This window comes from Gopherus flavomarginatus, chromosome 13, assembly GCF_025201925.1.
Source record: "Gopherus flavomarginatus isolate rGopFla2 chromosome 13, rGopFla2.mat.asm, whole genome shotgun sequence".
NCBI classification, from domain to species: domain Eukaryota; kingdom Metazoa; phylum Chordata; order Testudines; family Testudinidae; genus Gopherus; species Gopherus flavomarginatus.
Window position 1 is genome coordinate 6855952 of NC_066629.1, and position 20312 is coordinate 6876263.

Consider the following 20312-nt stretch of genomic DNA (forward strand, 5'->3'; position numbering starts at 1 on the left):
ACATGGGGGGTGAAAGGGGATGCACATGGGGGGAAGGGCGCGCACAGATCCGTCCAGGGAGGAGGGGGATACACGAGGGGGGAGAGGCGTGCACAGGCCCCCCCCAGGGAGTGGGGGGTGCACGTGGGGGCAGGAGGGGGATGCACGTGGGGAGAGGGGCGCGCACAGGACCCCCCCAGGGAGCGGGGGGTGCACATGGGGGGAGGAGGGGGATGCACGTGGGGAGAAGGGCGCACACAGGCCCCCCCCCAGGGAGCGGGGGTGCACGTGGGGGCAGGAGGGAGATGCACGTGGGGAGAGGGGCGCGCACAGGCCCCCCTCCAGGGAGCGGGGGGTGCACGTGGGGGGAGGGGTGCGCACAGTCCCCCCCCAGGGAGCGGGGGGTGCACATGGGAGGAGGGGCACGCACAGGCCCCCCCCAGGGAGCGGGGGGTGCACATGGGGGCAGGAGGGGGATGCACGTGGGGAGAGGGGCGCGCACAGGCCCCCCCCAGGGAGCGGGGGTGCACGTGGGGGCAGGAGGGGGATGCACGTGGGGAGAGGGGCGCGCACAGGCCCCCCCCAGGGAGTGGGGGGTGCACGTGGGGGCAGGAGGGGGATGCACGTGGGGAGAGGGGCGCGCACAGGACCCCCCCAGGGAGCGGGGGGTGCACATGGGGGGAGGAGGGGGATGCACGTGGGGAGAAGGGCGCACACAGGCCCCCCCCCAGGGAGCGGGGGTGCACGTGGGGGCAGGAGGGAGATGCACGTGGGGAGAGGGGCGCGCACAGGCCCCCCTCCAGGGAGCGGGGGGTGCACATGGGGGGAGGGGTGCGCACAGTCCCCCCCCAGGGAGCGGGGGGTGCACATGGGAGGAGGGGCACGCACAGGCCCCCCCCAGGGAGCAGGGGGTGCACATGGGGGCAGGAGGGGGATGCACGTGGGGAGAGGGGCGCGCACAGGCCCCCCCCAGGGAGCGGGGGTGCACGTGGGGGCAGGAGGGGGATGCACGTGGGGAGAGGGGCGCGCACAGGCCCCCCCCAGGGAGCGGGGGTGCACGTGGGGGCAGGAGGGAGATGCACGTGGGGAGAGGGGCGCGCACAGGCCCCCCCCAGGCAGCGGGGGTGCACGTGGGGGCAGGAGGGGGATGCACGTGGGGAGAGGGGCGCGCACAGGCCCCCCCAGGGAGCGAGGGGTGCACGTGGGGGCAGGAGGGGGATGCACGTGGGGAGAGGGGCGCGCACAGGCCCCCCCAGGGAGTAGGGGGTGCACGTGGGGGCAGGAGGGGGATGCACGTGGGGAGAATGGCGCGCACAGGCCCCCCCAGGGAGTAGGGGGTGCACGTGGGGGCAGGAGGGGGATGCACGTGAGGAGAGGGGCGTGCACAGGCCCCCCCAGGGAGTAGGGGGTGCACGTGGGGGCAGGAGGGGGATGCACGTGGGGAGAGGGGCGTGCACAGGCCCCCCCAGGGAGTAGGGGGTGCACGTGGGGGCAGGAGGGGGATGCACGTGGGGAGAAGGGCGCGCACAGGCCCCCCCAGGGAGCAGGGGGTGCACGTGGGGGCAGGAGGGGGATGCACGTGGGGAGAGGGGCGTGCACAGGCCCCCCCAGGGAGTAGGGGGTGCACGTGGGGGCAGGAGGGGGATGCACGTGGGGAGAGGGGCGTGCACAGGCCCCCCCAGGGAGCGGGGGGTGCACGTGGGGGCAGGAGGGGGATGCACGTGGGGAGAAGGGCGTGCACAGGCCCCCCCCAGGGAGCGGGGGCTGCACGTGGGGGAGGAGCGCGCACGGGGGCCGCTCCCCGAGACTCAGAGTCCCGTTCCCGCCCTCCTCGCGCGCGTGCGCAGACTGGCCTCCGGCCCGCGCTCCGTGCCTCGGCGTCTCTCTTCCTGTCGCTTGCGGCCGCGCTGGTTCCGCCTCCCGCCCGCCCCCGCACCATGGGCGGCTCCCTGGCCAAGCCCCACACGGTGAAGAGCTCGGGGGACGGGGCCCGGGCTGGGCCGCGCCCGCTGCACTTCGGCTACAGCGCCATGCAGGGCTGGCTGGGCTCCATGGAGGTGAGGGGGCGGCGTGGGGAGCCGGGGAGCTGGGGGAGCGGTGTGGGGAGCCGGGGAATGCGGGAGGGGGGCGGCGTGGGGAGCCGGGGGGGGGCGGCGTGGGGAGCCAGGGAGCTGGGGGATGCGGGAGGGGAGCCGGGGGGGGCGGCGTGGGGAGCCGGGGAGCTGGGGGATGCGGGAGGGGAGCTGGGGGGGGCGGCGTGGGGAGCCGGGGGGCGGGAGGGGAGCCGGGGGGGGCGGCGTGGGGAGCCAGGGAGCTGGGGGATGCGGGAGGGGAGCTGGGGGGGGAGCGGTGTGGGGAGCCGGAGGGGGGCGGCGTGGGGAGCCGGGGAGCTCGGGGGGGGGAGCGGCGTGGGGAGCCGAGGGGCGGGAGGGGAGACGGGGAGCCGCGTGGGGCCCTCGGTGGGTGGGCGAGACGGAGAGAGGAGAGATGGGAGGGGGCGCGGCGCCCTGCGGGGGGAGGGGGCACGGCACGGGACCCTTAACTGCTGCTCGGTACATTTTATTCTCTCCCTCCCCATAAGCCTCAGCAGACTGATAGTGACCCATCCCCAGGGGTCTCCTGTGCCTTTCCCTCCCCCCTCCTTCTGCAGAGCTAGGGGGATTCCCCTCGTCTCACACCCCCAGCCACTTTCTCCAGCCTGAGGCATGTGTGTGGCTCCTCTCTGAATTCCCCGCCAAGCTGTCTGCTGGGGACCTGCTGGCACAGTGCCATCACCACTAGATGAAGGGGTGCTGATTCTCTCTGTTTGCATTAATGCAGCCTGGAAGCAAACTCTCTTATTAAGGATCCAGCCCCCCCTGCCGCTGTGGTTAAGGGCTGAGAACTTCCAGGCCATGTTTCAGTCCTCCAAGGAGTCCCCTGGCAAAAGTGCCAGGACACAGCTTTCCTGATACTTCCACAGAAATAAACCAAGTTTTTTTGCAGGGGCGACTCTCCTCTCTAGTCTCTCTGCTATACCATAAAAATAAAGCTGCAGTAAAGGAAGGACCCATGCCAAATTCAAGTTCCTCTGGCATTTCCTGGTTTTTGAGTGTTTACCTGTGCACTTCCTATCAGCCTAACATAGGGTTTAATCTGCTGTGCCAGTGTAAACGTGTCTGTCCCGGAGCTCTTGGGCCAGCCCAACAAATCTCCCCCAGTGGCATTCAGATAACCATCACAACCTGTAGGCTGATCCAATGCATCCAATTTCCTCACTTCCTTCCCTCCACCTTCCATTCTGGAATTGGAAGTGGAGCAGAGCACAGGGAGCTGCCCATTCCCCCTGGCTCCCCAGCCTCTAAGGTTAGAAGAGACGGCGGATTAGTGCTGAAAAATGATGGTCACCTGCATGGAAACCCCAGCCTCCCCTGCTTGCCCGGTGAGCACCAGCCAGAGAACTGTTAGTTTGAAAGGCACATTCTGTGCTTCAAATTCAGCCCAGGTCACTGCCAGCTGCTGTTCCTGGCCCAGATCTGGGGACGGGAAGGAATTTGGTCATGAGCCCTTGTCTGCTGCTCTGTGATGTTCTGCTCTGTATAGGTGATTGTCCCATGCTCGTTACCTCAGTGTCTGAGTGCCTATAGATAAAGGCCAGAAAGGATTTCATTTTTGTGTCAAACAGTCCCCTTGGTGGGCCACCCTTTCTGCTGGCTCACCTGAGAGGTTCCGTGGGCGGCCGGAGAATGAGCAGGATTCTGACACCAGTGCCATGGCAGAGACGCCTACCTGGGAGGTGGGATTTCCGTAACACTGTTTCTGATTCGCTCCAGTGCACAGAGAACACTAGGGGACAGTGTCAGTTCTAGACTCCTCGGCCTACCCTTCAGCTCATTTGAGACCAGCACGCCGTTACCCAGCCACATGGGGCGTGCCCAGGAAAGGCTTGGCACACTCAGGCTAGAGAGAGGGGAAAGACCTCTAGCCCAGGTGTGCAGAGATCCCCTACAAGGGCCTGGGGAGTGTGGTGGTGCTGCCGTACCACTTCCTGCTCTCAGTAGTCAGCGGGACACTCTCCCTCCTGTCAGGTATGACTGGAGCAGGTGACACTCCAGTGTGCATGGATCTGGGCTGCTTATGAACTGGGGAAAGGAGCCAGGCAGTGGGAGGGGCCACAGACTCCCTGTTTGACTTTGGCCAAGTCCTTTGGGGCTTGTCTACATGGGGAAACTTACTGGCATAACTACCAGTATGATGCTACCACTGTTGTTCTCCTGGTGTGCTATGGTGGTGTAGTCATGCCAGTACATTTCCTTGTGTAGATAAGCACTTGGTCTCCCTGGGCCTCCGTTCCCATCTGTACAATGCGGCCAGTAGCCCCATCCTGCCGCACAAGGGAGTGTGAGGATAAAGACCCTCGGATGGTACGGTGACAGGAGTCTGGATGGATAGGGCTGGAGTCTGGCTCCAGACTGGCAGAATCCCAAGTTACCATTTTAAAGAGCTCTCAGTCTGGAAGAGTGCAGAGGTTGCTGTGCACAGCAGAAGGCTGAAGAGTTGCATGCCCCTTCCAGGAAGAGCGAGCTGCTCTGGTGAGCTGTAGATGGAGCGTGTGCTGTGGGTCTGGGGGGGTCTCAGGAGTGTGAAATTCACCCCCTTACCTGCTGTAGTTGCGCTAAGTCACTCTCTGGGGCAGACATAGGTAGGTCAATGAAGGACTGCTTCCATCAGCCTAGATACCATCACTAAGGGAAGTGGAGTTCCTGCGACAGCAACACCCCTTCTGTCACTGGAAGAAGCATCTGCGCTATAGTGGCATGTGGCTGTGCTACTGTAGCAGCTGCTTCTTACTGTTCGTGCCCTTCTCTGGTTTTCTGAGAACAGCGTGTGAGTGGGAAATCTCCAGGTGTGAAATGTGAGTGTGTCTGTGCTGGTACCGTATTTTCCTGCCCCTGAGCACATTTCCTGCCGGGTCAGCTGCTGGGAGCAAGTGCAACCCCAGCACTCTGACTTGGTGCTTTCTCTTTCAGGATGCGCACAGCTGTGTTCCAGACTTAGACAGTGAGACGGCCCTGTTCTCTGTCTACGATGGACACGGAGGTAACTGCTCCCCTCGCTCTTTCCAAGGAATTGTACTTGGGCAGCTTCTCACAGGGGACTGCTCTGGTCTGCTGCAGTGGCTGCCCCTTCAGGGCAAACCGCTCTGGCTGTAAAAGCCCTGCTTCTTCTTGAGAAGTGTTCTCTGGGGCAAAGTGCGGACTGAGGCTGCCAATGGCTGTGGGAAGAAGGGCACTGGGTTGGCACAGTGGGATCTAGACAACCTCCTTCTGGTGGGAGTTGGGCTTCAAGGGTCTACAGGAGGCATTCCAGGACTGAGGCTGTTTTTCCAGCTGGGCAGGGGAGCGGTTTGAGGGTCACCACTTTGAGGTGAGCACGTGCATAAGAACATAAGAATGGCTGTACTGGGTCAGACCAAAGGTCCATCCAGCCCAGTATCCTGTCTACTGACAGTGGCCAGTGCCAGGTGCCCCAGAGGGAGTGAACCTAACAGGTAATGATCAAGTGATTTCTCTCCTGCCATCCAGCTCCACCCTCTGACAAACAGAGGCTAGGGACACCATTCCTTACCCATCCTGGCTAATAGCCATTGATGGACTTAACCTCCATGAATTTATCCAGTTCTCTTTTAAACCCTGTTATATTCCTAGCCTTTACAACCTCCTCAGGCAAGGAGTTTCACAAGTTGACTATGCACTGTGTGAAGAAGAACTTCCTTTTATTTGTTTTAAACCTGCTGCCCATTAATTTCATTTGGTGGCCCCTAGTTCTTATATTATGGGAACAAGTAAATAACGTTTCCTTATCCACTTTCTCCACACCACTCATGATTTTATAGACCTCTATCATATCTCCCCTTAGTCTTCTCTTTTCCAAGCTGAAGAGTCCTAACCTCTTTAATCTTTTCTCATGTGGGACCCTCTCCAAACCCCTAATCATTTTAGTTACCCTTCTCTGAACCTTTTCTAGTGCCAGTGTATCTTTTTTGAGATGAGGAGACCACATCTGTACACAGTATTTGAGATGTGGGCGTACCATGGATTTATATAAGGGCAATAATATATTCTCAATCTTATTCTCTATCTCCTTTTTAATTATTCCTAACATCCTGTTTCTTTTTTTGACCACCTCTGCACACTGCATGGACATCTTCAGAGAACTATCCACAATGACTCCAAGATCTTTTTCCTGACTCATTGTAGCTAAATTAGCCCCCATCATATTGTATGTATAGTTGGGGTTATTTTTCCCAATGTGCATTTCTTTAAATTTCTCCACATTAAATTTCATTTGCCATTTTGTTGCCCAATCACTTAGTTTTGTGAGATCTTTTTGAAGTTTTTCACAGTCTGCTTTGGTCTTAACTATCTTGAGCAGTTTAGTATCATCTGCAAACTTTGCCACCTCACTGTTTACCCCTTTCTCCAGATCATTTATGAATACGTTGAATAGGATTGGTCCTAGGACTGACCCTTGGGGAACACCACTAGTCACCCCTCTTCATTCTGAGAATTTACCATTAATTCCTACCTTTTGTTCCCTGTCTTTTAACCAGTTCTCAGTCCATGAAAGCACCTTCCCTCTTATCCCATGACAGCTTAATTTACATAAGAGTCTTTGGTGAGGGACCTTGTCAAAGGCTTTCTGGAAATCTAAGTATATTATGTCCACTTTATCCACATGTTTGTTTGACTCCTTCAGAGAACTCTAATAGATTAGTAAGACACGATTTCCCTTTAGAGAAACCATGTTGACTTTTGCCCAACAATTTATGTTCTTCTGTGTCTCTGACAATTTTATTCTTTACTGTTGTTTCAACTAATTTGCCCAGTGCTGACATTAGACTTACCAGTCTGTAAGTGCTGGGATCACCTCTAGCTACATTAGCTATCTTCCAGTTATTGGGTACAGAAGCTGATTTAAAGGACAGGTTACAAACCATAGTTAGTAGTTCCGCAATTTCATATTTGAGTTCTTTCAGAACTCTTGGGTGAATGCCATCTGGTCCCAGTGACTTGTTAATGTTAAGTTTGTCAATTAATTCCAAAACCTCCTCTAGTGACACTTCAATCTGTGACAATTCCTCAGATTTGTCACCTACAAAAGCCAACTAAGGTTTGGGAATCTCCCTAACATCCTCATATGTGAAGACTGAAGCAAAGAATCCATTTAGTTTCTCCGCAATGACTTTATCGTCTTTAAGCGCTCCTTTTCTATCTCGATCATCAAGGGGCCCCACTGGTTGTTTAGCAGGCTTCCTGCTTCTGATGTACGTAAAAAAACATTTAATTACCTTTGAAGTTTTTGGCTAGCTGTTCTTCAAACTCCTTTTTGGCTTTTCTTATTACATTTTTACACTTAACTTGGCAGTGTTTGTTCCTATTTACCTCACTAGGATTTGACTTCCACTTTTTAAAAGATGCCGTTTTATCTCTCACTGCTTCTTTTACATGGTTGTTAAGCCACGGTGGCTCTTCTTTAGTTCTTTTACTGTGTTTTTTTAATTTGGGGTATACATTGAAGTTGAGCCTCTATTATGGTGTCTTTAAAAAGCACCCACAGCTTGCAGGGATTTCACTTTAGTCAGTGTACCTTTTAATTTCTGTTTAATTAGCCTCCTCATTTTTTCCTAGTTCCCCTTTCTGAAGTTAAATACCACATTGTTCGGCTGTTGAGATGTTCTTCCTCCCACAGGGATGTTGAATGCTATTGTATTATGGTCACTATTTCCAAGTGGTCCTGTTATAGTTACCTCTTGGACCAGCTCCTGCACTCCACTCAGAACTAAATCGAGAGTTGCCCCTTCCCTTGTGTGTTCCCGTACCAGCTGCTCCAAGAAGCAGTCATTTAAGGTATTGAGAAATTTTGTCTTTGCATTTTGTCCTGAGGTGACATGTACCCAGTCAATATGGGGATAATAGAAATCCTCCACTGTTATTGAGTTCTTTATTTTGTTAGACTCTCTAATCTCCCTTAGCATTTCATCATCACTGTCACTGTTCTGGTCAGGTCATTGATAATAGATCCCTAATGTTATATTCTTATTAGAGCATGTAATTACTATCCATAGAGATTCTATGGAACATGTGGATTCACTTAAGATTTTGACTTCATTTGATTCTACATTTTCTTTCACATACAGTGCCACTCCACCACCTCTCCCCCACCCCCCCAGACCTGTTCTGTCCTTCCTATATATTTTGTACCCCGGAATGATTGTGTCCCATTGATTGTCCTCAGTCCACCAGGTTTCTGTGATGCCTATTATATCAATATCCTCCTCTAACACAAGGCACTCTAGTGACCCATCTTATTATTTAGACTTCTAGCATTTGTGTACAAGCACTTTAAAAACTTGTCCCTGTTTATTTGTCTTCCCTTTTCTGATGTGTCAGATTATTTTTTACGTGAACGTTTCTTCATACACAGAGCAGGTCCTAGAGGAAGGGGCACTTCCAGTTCTGCAGTTAGGGGATGGCTTTGGGTTTGCAAGCTGCTCTGGGGGGCTTTGCAGTTGATGGCCTTGATCCTGCTTTAGTTTCTAGACTGTAGCTGAAGGTCCTTGCCTTGATGCTGCTGCCCGTGCCCCACTTCCCACGTCAGACTGAAGCCTGTGTCCTTAGAGACCAAGAGTGTTTTTAATGTATAAGGGGGATGGCACTCAGAGGCTTGCTTTGTGAAAGGGGTCACCAGTGCAAAACGTGAAGAACCACTGAGCTAGTCCCTTCCCCTCCGCACGCACAGCTAAGCCAGTACTAGATACAAGGGCCACAGTCTCCATTGGGAAGTCTTCCATTTGTGCTCTTTGTTTGGGTGGTTGTTCGCTCTCCGGATGGAGAGGGACCAGACATCCATCCAGGCTCTCCAAATCTTTCTGAATCTCTAATGTTTCAAACTAGTAAGTAACAGTCAGGCAAGGTGGGATATTATTAGCCAAATGTGTCATTTCATCAAAAATAGCATGTTAGTTTGACAGGATCTATTTTCCATAAACCCATGTTGATTTGCATTAATTATATTATGTAAAAACTGCCACGTAGTGTCAGCCATGGTCCCTCTAGCACAGTAGCCTGTCTCTTACAGTTGTCCATGCTGGAGCTTCATGGGGAGTGCACATAACAAGGTAGTTAGTGATCCATCCTGTCTTCCCCTGCTGGCTTCTGGCAGTCAAAACTTTAGGGTTGCCCCAAGGGTTGGGTTGCGTCCCTGACCACCTTGGCTAATAGCCATTGATGGACCTGTCCTCCATAAACTTCGCTATTTATTTTTTTGAGCCCAGTTCTACTTTGGCCCTGGCAATGAGTTCCACAGGTGAATTGTGCATTGTGTGAAAAGGTATTTCCTCTTGTTTTGTATTCATCCTGCTACCTGTTAATTTTATTGGGTGACTCCTGGTTTTTATATTGTGGAAAAGGGTAAATAACACTTCATTATTCACTCTCTTCACACCAGGCATGATTTTATCTTTGTTCCACTTTTCTGAACCTTTTCTAGTTCCATTATATCCTTTCTGAGATGGGGTAACCAGAACTGGACACAGTATTCAAGGTGTGGATTCCCCATGTACTTACTATGGGGCATTATGATAATTTCAGTCTTAGTTTCTATCACTTTCCTAATGGTTCCTACCATTCTGTTAACCTTTTTGACCGCTGATGCGCATTGAGCTGAAGTTTTCAGAGAACTATTCACTGTGACTCCAAGATCTTTCTTGAGTGATAACAGCTAATTTTGAACCCATCATGCATTACTTTGCACTTATCAATGTTGAATTTCATCTGCTCAAATTTCCCTGCTGAATCACCCAGTTTTGTGAGATTCCCCCTGGAACTTTTTGTAGTCAGCTTTGAACTTAACTATCTCGAGTAACTTTGTATCATCTGCAAACTTTTCCTCTTCCCAGTTCACTCTTTCTTCCAGATCAGCAGTTAGTGTATTAAACAGCACAGGTCTTTGTACAGATCCTTGGGGGATCCCACTGTTTATCTCTGTGCATTGTGACAACTGACCATTTATTCCTACCCTTTGTTTCCTGACTTTTAACAAGTTACTGATCCATGAGAAGACCTTCCCTCTAATCCCATGACAGTTTAGGCTCTGGTTACACTACAGCTTAAGTCAATATAAGTTATGTTGTTCATGGGTTTGAATTAGCCACCCTCCTGAGTGCCATAACTTATGCTGGTGTGGGCAGTGCTGTGTTGTCGGGAGAGCTTGCAGGGGCTGGAGTAGTTAAGCTGACAGGAGAGCTCTCTGGAGTGGTGTAGCTGCATCAGTGCTCTCTTGTGTAGCCACAGCATAATTTTCCTTAAAAGTCTTTGGTGAGGGACCTTGTCAAAGTCTTTCTGGAAGTCCAGGTACGCTCTAACCACTGGATCCCTCTTGGCCACATGCTTGTTGACCCCCTCAAAGAATTCTAATAGATTGGTGAGGCCTGATTTCCCTTTTGAAAAGCTGTGTGGATTCTTCCCCAATGACCTGTGTTTAACTCGATATTTGATAATTCTGTTCTTTACTATGATTTCTGCTAGTTTGTGGAGTGCTGTAACCACTGACCGGGATTGCCTCTGGAGCCCATTTTAAAAATCAGCATTACATTCTAGTCATGTTGTGCACTGTCCTTTAATGCTTTATAAACTGAGTCCTGTATCAGCTGTTCCGTTGTTCTGGCCAGGACTGATGTCTGTCTGATAGGCCTGTGGTTACCTGGGACATCCTGTTCATCCTTTTAAAGTCGCCACCCCAAGATGGTCACTGTCTGTGTCACTGTTGTTGATCCCTTTCCCCCACACTATCTTCTAGCTCAATGGTTACTGCACTCACCGGGGATGTGGGAGAGCCAGGCTCCAATCCCCACTCTGGAACAGACTTGAAATGGGGCTGCCGATTCTCTCTGCTGCTCAGAGTGAATATGGTCTGACCGGACGGGTCTGCATCATCCAACTTCTGATGCATCCCCTTTTGCCAAAGCTGTTTTCACAGGGTTTCCATTCCTTGCCAGTTGCCCAGTTTCTCCTCTCCCTCCAGGCAGGTTTGAAAGAGCTGTGTGTTTGCCATTCATTCCTTACTTCCCCTGACAGCGCCATCACCTTGGGGGGACCCTGCATTTTCGCTGCCCTTCTCCTTTCCCTGCATTCTTGGCATGTTCTTGTTTGGCTGCTTCCCCCTTCTCCATTCCCAGTTTGGTTCCTTCTCCCACTCAGATCTCTGGCCCTTCCCTTCCAGACCAGAGGGGCTGCTCCTCACCTCTCCCATCGGAGCTTTTCACTGGGCTGCTTCCCTGCCCCCTCTGTGCATTCTGCCAAGTCCCATTGGATGAGCTGAACTCCAGGAGTTATTGATCACTGCTGCCATGTCAATGCCGTCTTCTCTTAGTCGGGCCCACCTGTCGTCTGAACCATGGCCCTGTGGTCTGCCTGGCTGCACTGGTTACCCAGGCACCCCCAAGGAGGAGTCGTGATGTCAAGCAGCCGACAGCTGGTTCAGGAGCGAAATAATCTGTATGCTTATGTGCAGGCCGTGGGTCTGTTACACGCAACTCAGAGAATTTCTCCTTCTTCCGTGTCTGGCCCTGTGGCTTGCTTCTCCTATCATCGCCTCCTGCATTTCTTTCCTTCCTCTCCCAGTAGGACTCCGCTCTGCCCATTAGGACCACAGTCTCCCTCGTTAATTGTAGCATCTCCTTCCTGTTGCACTGGGGCAGGCGCTCCTGTATGTGAACACTCACTGGCTGCCCCCTGCATGCTGGAAACATGGCACCTCCCAGATTATCTGCACTGAGCATTAGCCCCCTTTCCCCTGCTGCAGTATCAAAGCTTGGCTCTCCAGGTGGGACTGGCCTGAGAACAGTGGAGTCCCTTGGAACCTGGCCAGCCCCAATGAAGGGTGAAAAGCCTTGGAGATTTGCTGGGGTCCCAGGGCTTGTCATACTGATGGTGTCTCCAGTGGCAGCAGCAAGTCCTCCCACCTCAGTGGTGCAGCTCCTTGGGAAGTGGAGGCCCTGCGCCAAACCCTGAGAGATCCCACTAGCGACCTGTCCTCTACAGCTGGTTGCTGTCTCCTCCTCCTGCACTGATCTCCATCCTGGCTGGAGGCCCCAGATTTCCCTCGGGGCTGTCAACTCAGCTCGCTCTGTGCCCAGGGCCACTGGGAGGAGCAGGATTTTCAAGCAGCCTCTGTTCTCTTTCAGGGGCAGAGGTTGCTCTGTATTGTGCCAAGTATCTCCCGGAGATAATCAAGGAGCAGAAGGCGTACAAGGAAGGCAAACTACAGAAGGTAAGAGCCTGGCACTGCAGTGGATAAGTGTCAGCATCAAGGCAGCAGAACAGGCCTCTCTGGGTGTCTGGTCCCCACCCAGATCCCGGTGTCACCTGGGATTGCCCAGCCCCTCCCTCGGAGGCAATCCCAAGGCCTGGTTAGTCTCCCAGGGAAGCTTTCTTCCTTTTTCCACTTTGGGTCTTCTGCTCACTAGCTGTTGGCCTTGTTGTTTAACTGTTCCACCTCCCTCCTTTAGCTCCATTGAAGTTACTGAGAGGCCGTGCTCATTTCTGGCTTATGCCTTGCCTTCGCTGCAGAGTCCCCCTCTCTGCTCTCCGTATCCCCGCAGAGCTGCCCTGGTTTTCAGTCTCCTGGATCAATGCAGGAATCGGACTGATGGGCAGCAGTGTAGGTGATAGAAATGCAGCCCTTTGAGACTCACAGCGATGGCAGAGTGGAGCTTTCAGAGAAGAGGCATTAGGCGGCATATCCTGAGCACAGGCCAGTCTGGCAAAACCAGTGACCTATAGGAACAAGGGGTTGTTCTCATGCTGACCCTCCCCAGTGCCATCTCGTCTGCCCCATGTGCTCTCTGGCAAACGTGGCCATTCACCTCAGTGATTCTCCTGAAGGGGCTGGGGATGTGATGGGATCCCAGGGCTGCTGAGAGAGGGCAGGGAGGGTGGGTGGGTGCTCCCCTGAACAGCATGCAGCCCCTGTGGTGTCTGTTTGTCCGTAGGCCCTGGAGGATGCCTTCCTGGCCATCGATGCCAAGCTGACCACAGAGGAGGCGATTAAGGAGCTCGCTCAGATTGCTGGGCGGCCCCAGGATTTCCATGAGGAGAAAGAGAAAGTAGCTGATGAAGATGATGGTAAGTGAAGCATGTGCCCAGCCAGTATCTGAGGCTGAGCACTGAGGTGCTGGCCGCCAGCTGTGGGGGGGTGGGCAGGGCAGTGACTGCTGGGGAAGGGTTTGCTCTTTAAAGGAGCCAGTTAAACAGAGTGCACCTGGAGCTAACTTAGCACTCTCCTCGAAGCGCCTCCCGGGCTGGCATGGCGGAGTCGAGCTGTTTTGGCAAGCTTGCTTGTTTAACTGACACACGCCTTCCGTGGGCCCCTCCCTTGGGTGTATCTGCAGCAGGTGCTCTGCTCCAGCCAAGGGTTCGAGCTTTCTGCGCCATGGCAGTACGGGTCTGAGCTGAGATGTGGTGTCAGTGAAATGGGCAGCAGTGTCCCAAGCTTCTAGCTTCAGGGTGGGGTGGGTCATGGATGGATGGACAAGTGGTGGGACAGAGGTCAACTCAAGCACCGCCCGGTGACTGGCCCAAGACTCTGCCTTTTTCACTCAAAGAAGCAGATGTGCTTTCCCACCTGGGCATGTCTATCATGGCAAGGAGCAAAGCCTCAGCCAGGAAACCAGAATTACTCACTGCCAGCCTTCGAGTGAACGTAAAGGGGCACCCGCACTGGATCCCGGCATTTTTCTGCGAGCGCTGGGGACACCCGGGTTCCTACACCTGGGGGGGAAGCCCTTTAGTTTGCTCTCTGCATCTGGCAGCACTCTGGGTAGAGTCGTTTCACTTACCATCTTTGAGCTGACCAGTAAAGTTAAAACTAGCAAAACAGCAGCTTCAGGGAAGCAGCAAGATTCCCCCTTGAACTGCTGGCCCCGATTTGGTGTTTGGGAAGGGTGTGTCTTAGCATCTCACGTTTCCCCAAGGCCCCAGCACCTGGTTCTCAGGTGGGTGAGCGACTGTGCCAGAGCCCTCCGGAGTGACTTGGCCCTCGAGAAGCTTAGCCTTTCCCGTTTGTGGTGTCTGATCTGTGCAAGGAAACAGACCAGCCAGTGTCCCAGCACTCGGCATCACCACAGACCTTCAAACAAAACCCAAACACTTGGCCAGCACCAACTGTTCTCACTTGCGAGCTCACCCCCAGCACCTCGAGCTGAGCTTCCATTGGCGAATCCCTCCTTGATGGCCACTGTGTCCATGACGTTGGCCAGCGAGCATCACCTGGCTTAGCAGCTGGGAGCTGGCTGCTGTGTGTCCATACAGTGTGTGTGCTGTGCCTATCAGCTGTGTGAGTGTGATGGTCGCCTTCCCGACTGCTTGGTCTGGGAGCTGGGTGGGGGCAGCTGTCTCGTGTGTGTGGAATGCCCAGCCCAGTGCGCGCACTGCTGCAACATCAGATATCTCTTGGCTAGTGCAGCTTGGAGCCAAACCTATGCTGCTGCTGCCACCCCACGGGTGGCGTTTCCTGCTCTGACTTCCCCTTTCTCTTGCAGTTGACAACGAGGAAGCTGCTCTTCGGCATGAAGAAGCCACAATGACCATAGAGGAGCCGCTGACCCGCTATGGACAGAAGTGCATCAAGAACCTCAGAAACAAGCCACTCGCTCCGTCCGGGGAGATGGGCCAGGAGCATGGCGGAGAGGTGAGTGTGAATGGAGAAAGCAGCCTGGGGGAGCTGGCCAAGCACAGGGAGAGGAAGAACGGGAAGCCAGATGATGAGGCCACGGGCATTTCCTCCACCACAGATGGAGCAAGGATGAGTCAGATGAGGGTAACGAGGAGGACGACAGTGGAGTAAGCGCCAGAGACTGGAGGCAGCTTGGAGGCAGCTGCCGTTCCTGGAGGTGGAGAAGGACACTCTCTCTCTCTCTCCCCCCACATTCTTTAAGGGCTGTGAGAGCATCGGGCCACCCCAGGCCTACCGTCAAGGTGGGATTTACGGGCTGGTGCCTGTGTCCGCACTGCCTCACAGTGGGCCTGTGGAAGGAGGGTGCTGCAGACACTGTGGTCTGGCCAGTGCATGAGCTGGGAGCTGCTACCTGCTACCCAGCTCATATGCAGCAGAGAGAGAGAGACGACCTGCTGGGTCATCGGCTCCCTCTTGCTGAGCTCATCTTGTCCATCCTCCTGGAGGGGCTTGTGCCCTCGGAGCTGGGCACTCCTGCTCTCTCATGGTGTCTCTTGTTTCTATAGGAGTGCAGTGACGATGAGGATGGCCACAGCAGTGAGAAGGCAAAGAATGAAGAGGATGAAGGTGACACAGAAGAGATTGAAGAGGATGAAGGTGACACAGAAGAGATTGAAGAGGATGAGGACGAAGAGGAAAAGATAATGTTACCACGCATGGAGCGGAAAAAGGAGGTGCACATCCCATTTCTGCCTTCTCTAGGTTCTTTGTTAGTCCTGTGCCGGGGAGCACCTGTGGGTCACTTGGGAGCCAGAGAATGCCCCTTGGCCATGGAGGCTCTGTGCAGCCCATGGATTTTCTACACAGCTTTCCTGCAGCAGAGCATGTAACCTGAGGCAGGTGTCTTCCCACCCGGACGTGGTGGAGGATTTGGAATGGGGCCTGGGCTGTGGGGCAGCAGGGGAGATACTGCAAAGGGGGACTCCACTGCTAGCTTATCTGATCGGACGTACTGCAGAACAGCATGGCAATTCCTCAGGATCAGCTAGTCCGGCTGTGTGTCTCACCTGCACACAACAAACACTAGTAATTAGCAGCTCTCCAGCCAGCCAGCCGGCTGAGGATGGCATTGGCAGCTGGGCAGGAGCTGTAGCTAGGTGCAGTGAAATGGAGATTGCAGAAACCTCCATCCTTGCCACTACAATGCAGTGCAGCCCCTGCTTGGGGCAGACTAAGGCTGGAGTTGCTGCAGGAGAGGACAGCTGCAGGCCATGCTATTGATCTCACTGGTGTTCCTAGGACAATGTGTTAAACTGAGGTGGCCCACTCCTGGGAAAACGTACCCGTGCTCTGTTCCTTTCGCACCCCTTCCCTCACCTCCTGTGGTGGCCCCCTCTTTGGGCCCCGCACCTGGAAAGGCGAGGTCTGGTACAGCCGATGTCCTGTAAGAGCTTATGGGCTGGTTTGTACTCTCTCTCCCCGAATAGCTCCTTTAGGGCTAGGGGCATTATGTATCTGGGAAGAAGTCTCACCAAACCCCTTGCCTCTCAGCCTGGCTCTAACAGCGGGACGACTGCCGTGGTAGCCCTTATCCGCGGGAAACAGCTGATCGTAGCCAATGCTGGAGACTCTCGCTGTGTGGTGTCAGAGGGTGGAAAAGCTGTAGACATGTCCCATGACCACAAGCCGGAGGATGAGCTGGAGCTGGCAAGGATAAACAACGCCGGCGGCAAGGTCACCATGGATGGGAGAGTGAACGGGCGTCTCAGCCTTTCCAGGGCAATCGGTGAGTGAATCCAGGAGGCTGGCCAGGGCACCCTGCAGCCGGGGGGATGGCACGTGCACGGAGACCGCCTGCTTCACGGTGGGTTTGTGAGTGATGAATGATTTAGATGGGGCCCAAGGCATGGTAGCTGTCAGCCAGGAGTGGTGAGAAAAGCAAACGATACTGGGATGTATAAGGCATGGGGTGGTGTGGGCTCATCTGAACACTATGTGGGGTTCTCATCACCCTCCTAAACAGGGTGTTGCACAGCTAGAGAGGTTAGAGAAGGGCAGCAAGAACGGTCAAGGACTTGGGGAAATCTGTTCTGTGCAGAGGGGTTTGTCCCCGTGCAAAGGAGATGGATGAGGAGGGACGTGATTAAAGTTTCTAAAGCAATGCACGGTCGAGAGAAAGGGAGATCAGTGTCTGTTTAAATGATGTGGACCCTGAAAAGGCACAAGGGGCCTATGGAACTCCCCGTCACATGAAATAGCTGAGGCTAAGAGCCTAGCGGAATTCAGCGAGAAGTTAGATATTTCTCTAGGAATGGGGAATATCTGGAATTATCCGAGGAAATACTAACCCTCAAACCAGAGTTCTGAACTGGCCATGAACCCTCTTGCCCCAGAGCATGAGCCTCTAACTACTGGGGCTGGGGGAACCTTCCCCTGAGGCAGGCGGCCTGGTCGCTGCACCTTCCCCTGAAGCAGCTGGCGCTGGCCCCCATCGGAGATAGGACACTGGACTAAATGGACCCCGGTCTAGTCTGCATGGGCAGTGTCTGTGTTTGTGCTCCTAAAAGCACAGGCGGTGGGGAGATGTGTGGCTGGGCTGGGGACACACTGTTTTGGGGTTCTTGCTCTTCTTCAGTGATGTAGCAGTGAAGTGCCAGGCTCTGCTGAGCTGGCCTCATGCTCCAGCTCAAACACAGACCTCAGTCTGCGACGGGGGGGCGGTTGTCCCCTCTTGCCTGCGGGAGTGCTGGCCTGGGCTCTCAGGCAGCCCCTCCCCAGCAGTCAGGGCAGCGTAGCTGGAGGAGACTGTGCTGGCACTGAACTTCCCCTCTCTTGCCAGGCGACCACTTCTACAAACGGAACAAGAATCTGCCCCCGGAAGAGCAGATGATCTCGGCCTTACCCGACATCAAGGTGCTGACAATAAATGAGGAACATGACTTCATGGTTATCGCATGTGACGGAATCTGGTGAGCACCAGAGGATCAGAAGCCCCTATGGGATGGATCCTGCCCCAGCCTTGCACGGGGCAGCAGGCCAGGCGGAAATCCCCGTGACACCTCAGTAAGGGTTAGGGGCCTCTGGGATAGCTCATCAAAGAGTCCGAGGCAGGCTGTCCTCAGTGGGGCGCCATTCCCTGGGCAGAGGATGGCACAGCGCGCTCCACGGTGCCCATGGCCCCTGAAGGAAGGGATCTCCTTTAACACCTGTCTTGGTGCGCACCCTGCTCCTCCCATTCAGCGAGCCAGCACTCTCCGCCATAGCACAGCAGAACCAGGCCTCCCTGCCGTCAGCTGCAGGGCACTCTTCCCTTGGCCTGCCAGCCACTGACCCGTCACCCGCTCTGCTGGCAGGAATGTGATGAGCAGCCAGGAAGTGGTGGATTTCATCCAGGCCAAGATCAGCCAGAAGGATGAGAACGGGGACCTGAGGCCTCTCTCTTCCATAGTAGAAGAGGTAAGCAGCCTGATTCCAGCTGCCCTTTCCTGGATGGGCTTCCTCAGCTCGCTGGGCATTTGCACGCTTGCTGGGCAGTGAGTCCCTGCAGGGAGAGTTACTGGGGCCTGCTCATTGCTGGGTGGTGACGAAATCCATACGGACCCAACAACTTTATCTGTTTCCTAGTTTCAGAGGGATAGCCATGTTCGTCTGTATCAGCCAAAACTATGAGGAGTCCTGCTGGTACTTTAGACCCTAACAAATTTATTTGGGCATAAGCTTTTGTGGGCTATAACGTACTTCATCAGATACACGGAGTGAAAAATACAGTAGGCAGGTATAAATATACAGCACATGAAAAGATGGGAGTTGACCTCGTTAGCACCGACCTCTCGGTAAGGCAATTCAATCAGGGTGGATGTGGCCCATTCCCAACAGTTGACAAGAAGGTGTATCAACAGAGGGGGAAAAAAAATTTTGTAGTGACCCAGCCGCTTTATTCAGGCCTAATTTGATGGTGTCCAATTTGTAAATTAATTCCAGTTCTGCAGTTTCTCATTGAAGTCTGTTTTTTAAGTTTTTTTTGTTGAAGAATGACCACTTTTAAGTCTGTTGTTGAATGTTCAGGGAGATTTTTGAGAATGAGCCACATCCACCCTGATTGAATTGGCCTCGTTAGCACTGCCCCCCCCCACACTTGGTAAGGCAACTCCCCCCATCTTTTCATGTGCTGTATATATATCTGCTGCTGTATTTTTCACTGCACGCAGCTGATGAAGTGGGTTCTAGCCCATGAAAGCTTATGCTCAGACAAATTTGTTAGTCTCTAAGGGGCCACAAAGACTCCTCTTTGTTTTTGCCTTCCTATGTTGTTCTGAACAGCCAGCAGGTGGCAGTGCTGAGTAGCCTAGGGCCCTGCCAGCAGAGGTGGTCAGCACATCGGGATATTTGAGGGGTGCCCCCCAACACATACTACTAATGAACAGGAGGCCCCCTGGAGGTGCTCTGGGTGCTAAGCAATTGCTTTGTCTGCTCATGCCTATCGCTGGCTCTGCCTGCCGGCCTCCCAAGGCCCTGAGCACTGCCTTGAGCTGTCCCGTTCCCTCACCTGGGAGGAGCTGGAGCCTGGGGCTGGCCTCAGAGCTGGGAGTCAGCCAGTGAGCGAGCGGCTACTTTGGACTGCTTGGCTGCGTGTGAGGTTGCCGTCCTACTGGCTGCTCCTCATGTGCTGTTAACTTTGTCCTGTTCCCTCTCAGCTCCTGGATCAGTGCTTGGCTCCCCAGGCCTCAGGGGACGGCATCGGCTGTGATAACATGACCTGCATCATTATCTGCTTCAACCCACGCTCCACGCAAGCCCACACCGACAGTGGCAAACGGAAACTGGCAGCGGCAGAGGCCCAGGCAGCAGCGGAGGAGAACGGCAGTGACAGCAGCAAGAAGGCCAAGCAGGACTAGCAGGCCCAGCACAGAGACTTGTCGTGCACTCCCCAGACTCGTTTCCTAAACAAGTTGAACTCGAGACTCCGAAGTCTCATCTTTTTTCTGTTTTTTAGCCTTAGCAGAGGCCTCATTTGTGTCCTGGACAGGTGTGGGGTGAGTTATCAGGGCATGTCCTGTTGATTTGTAACCCTTCCAAAGAGTAAGCCGGGAGCAGAGCTGCCAAGTGGGCCTGGCTTCTGTTCCGCACACACGGGAGCCCCGGCGGAGGTGAGTAGCACGTTCATGTTTAGAGGATGGACATCCCAAGATTGTCTCCATGTAGGTGTTGCCATTTTTGTGCTTGTGACTATTCTGTTTGGAGGGAAGAACTTTTTCACTTGTTGAGGTTTTTTATTCTGTGCCTCCTTTATTTAAGGCCCGTTCTGTTTTTATTTGTGGAACGATTTGGATCAGGTGCCACCGTTGCACCTCGCTCTGTTCCTGTTGAATAAACCTGTTTTACTAGCTGGCTGAGAGTCACATCTGACTGCAAAGTGGGCGTGCAGGACCCTATGGCTTCCCCAGGACCCCACTGGGGCAGGCTCGCTGTGGGAAGTGCACAGAGGGGCAGAGGATGCTGAATGCTCCAAGGAGAGACCCAGGAGGTGAAACCATGTGAGCTTCTTGCCCTGAACAAGTCTGCTCCAAGGGAGAGGAGGCTCCCCGAAGTCCTGCCTGGCTTTGTGGGGAGCAGTTCCA

At 54.2% G+C, this 20312-nt stretch overlaps 1 protein-coding gene across 1 annotated transcript; it reads left to right on the plus strand.

Annotated features, from left to right (window-relative positions):
* The first annotated feature begins 1833 nt into the window (after positions 1–1833).
* Positions 1834–19807, plus strand: LOC127033638 (protein phosphatase 1G-like). The gene is made up of 10 exons (XM_050921675.1): positions 1834–2036; positions 4989–5058; positions 12206–12291; positions 13013–13145; positions 14561–14709; positions 15261–15428; positions 16246–16480; positions 17534–17663; positions 18048–18150; positions 19389–19807. Exons 1-10 carry the CDS (start codon positions 1917–1919, stop codon positions 19587–19589), a joined length of 1395 nt encoding a protein of 464 aa, XP_050777632.1. The 5' UTR covers positions 1834–1916; the 3' UTR covers positions 19590–19807.
* The last annotated feature ends 505 nt before the right edge of the window (positions 19808–20312 follow it).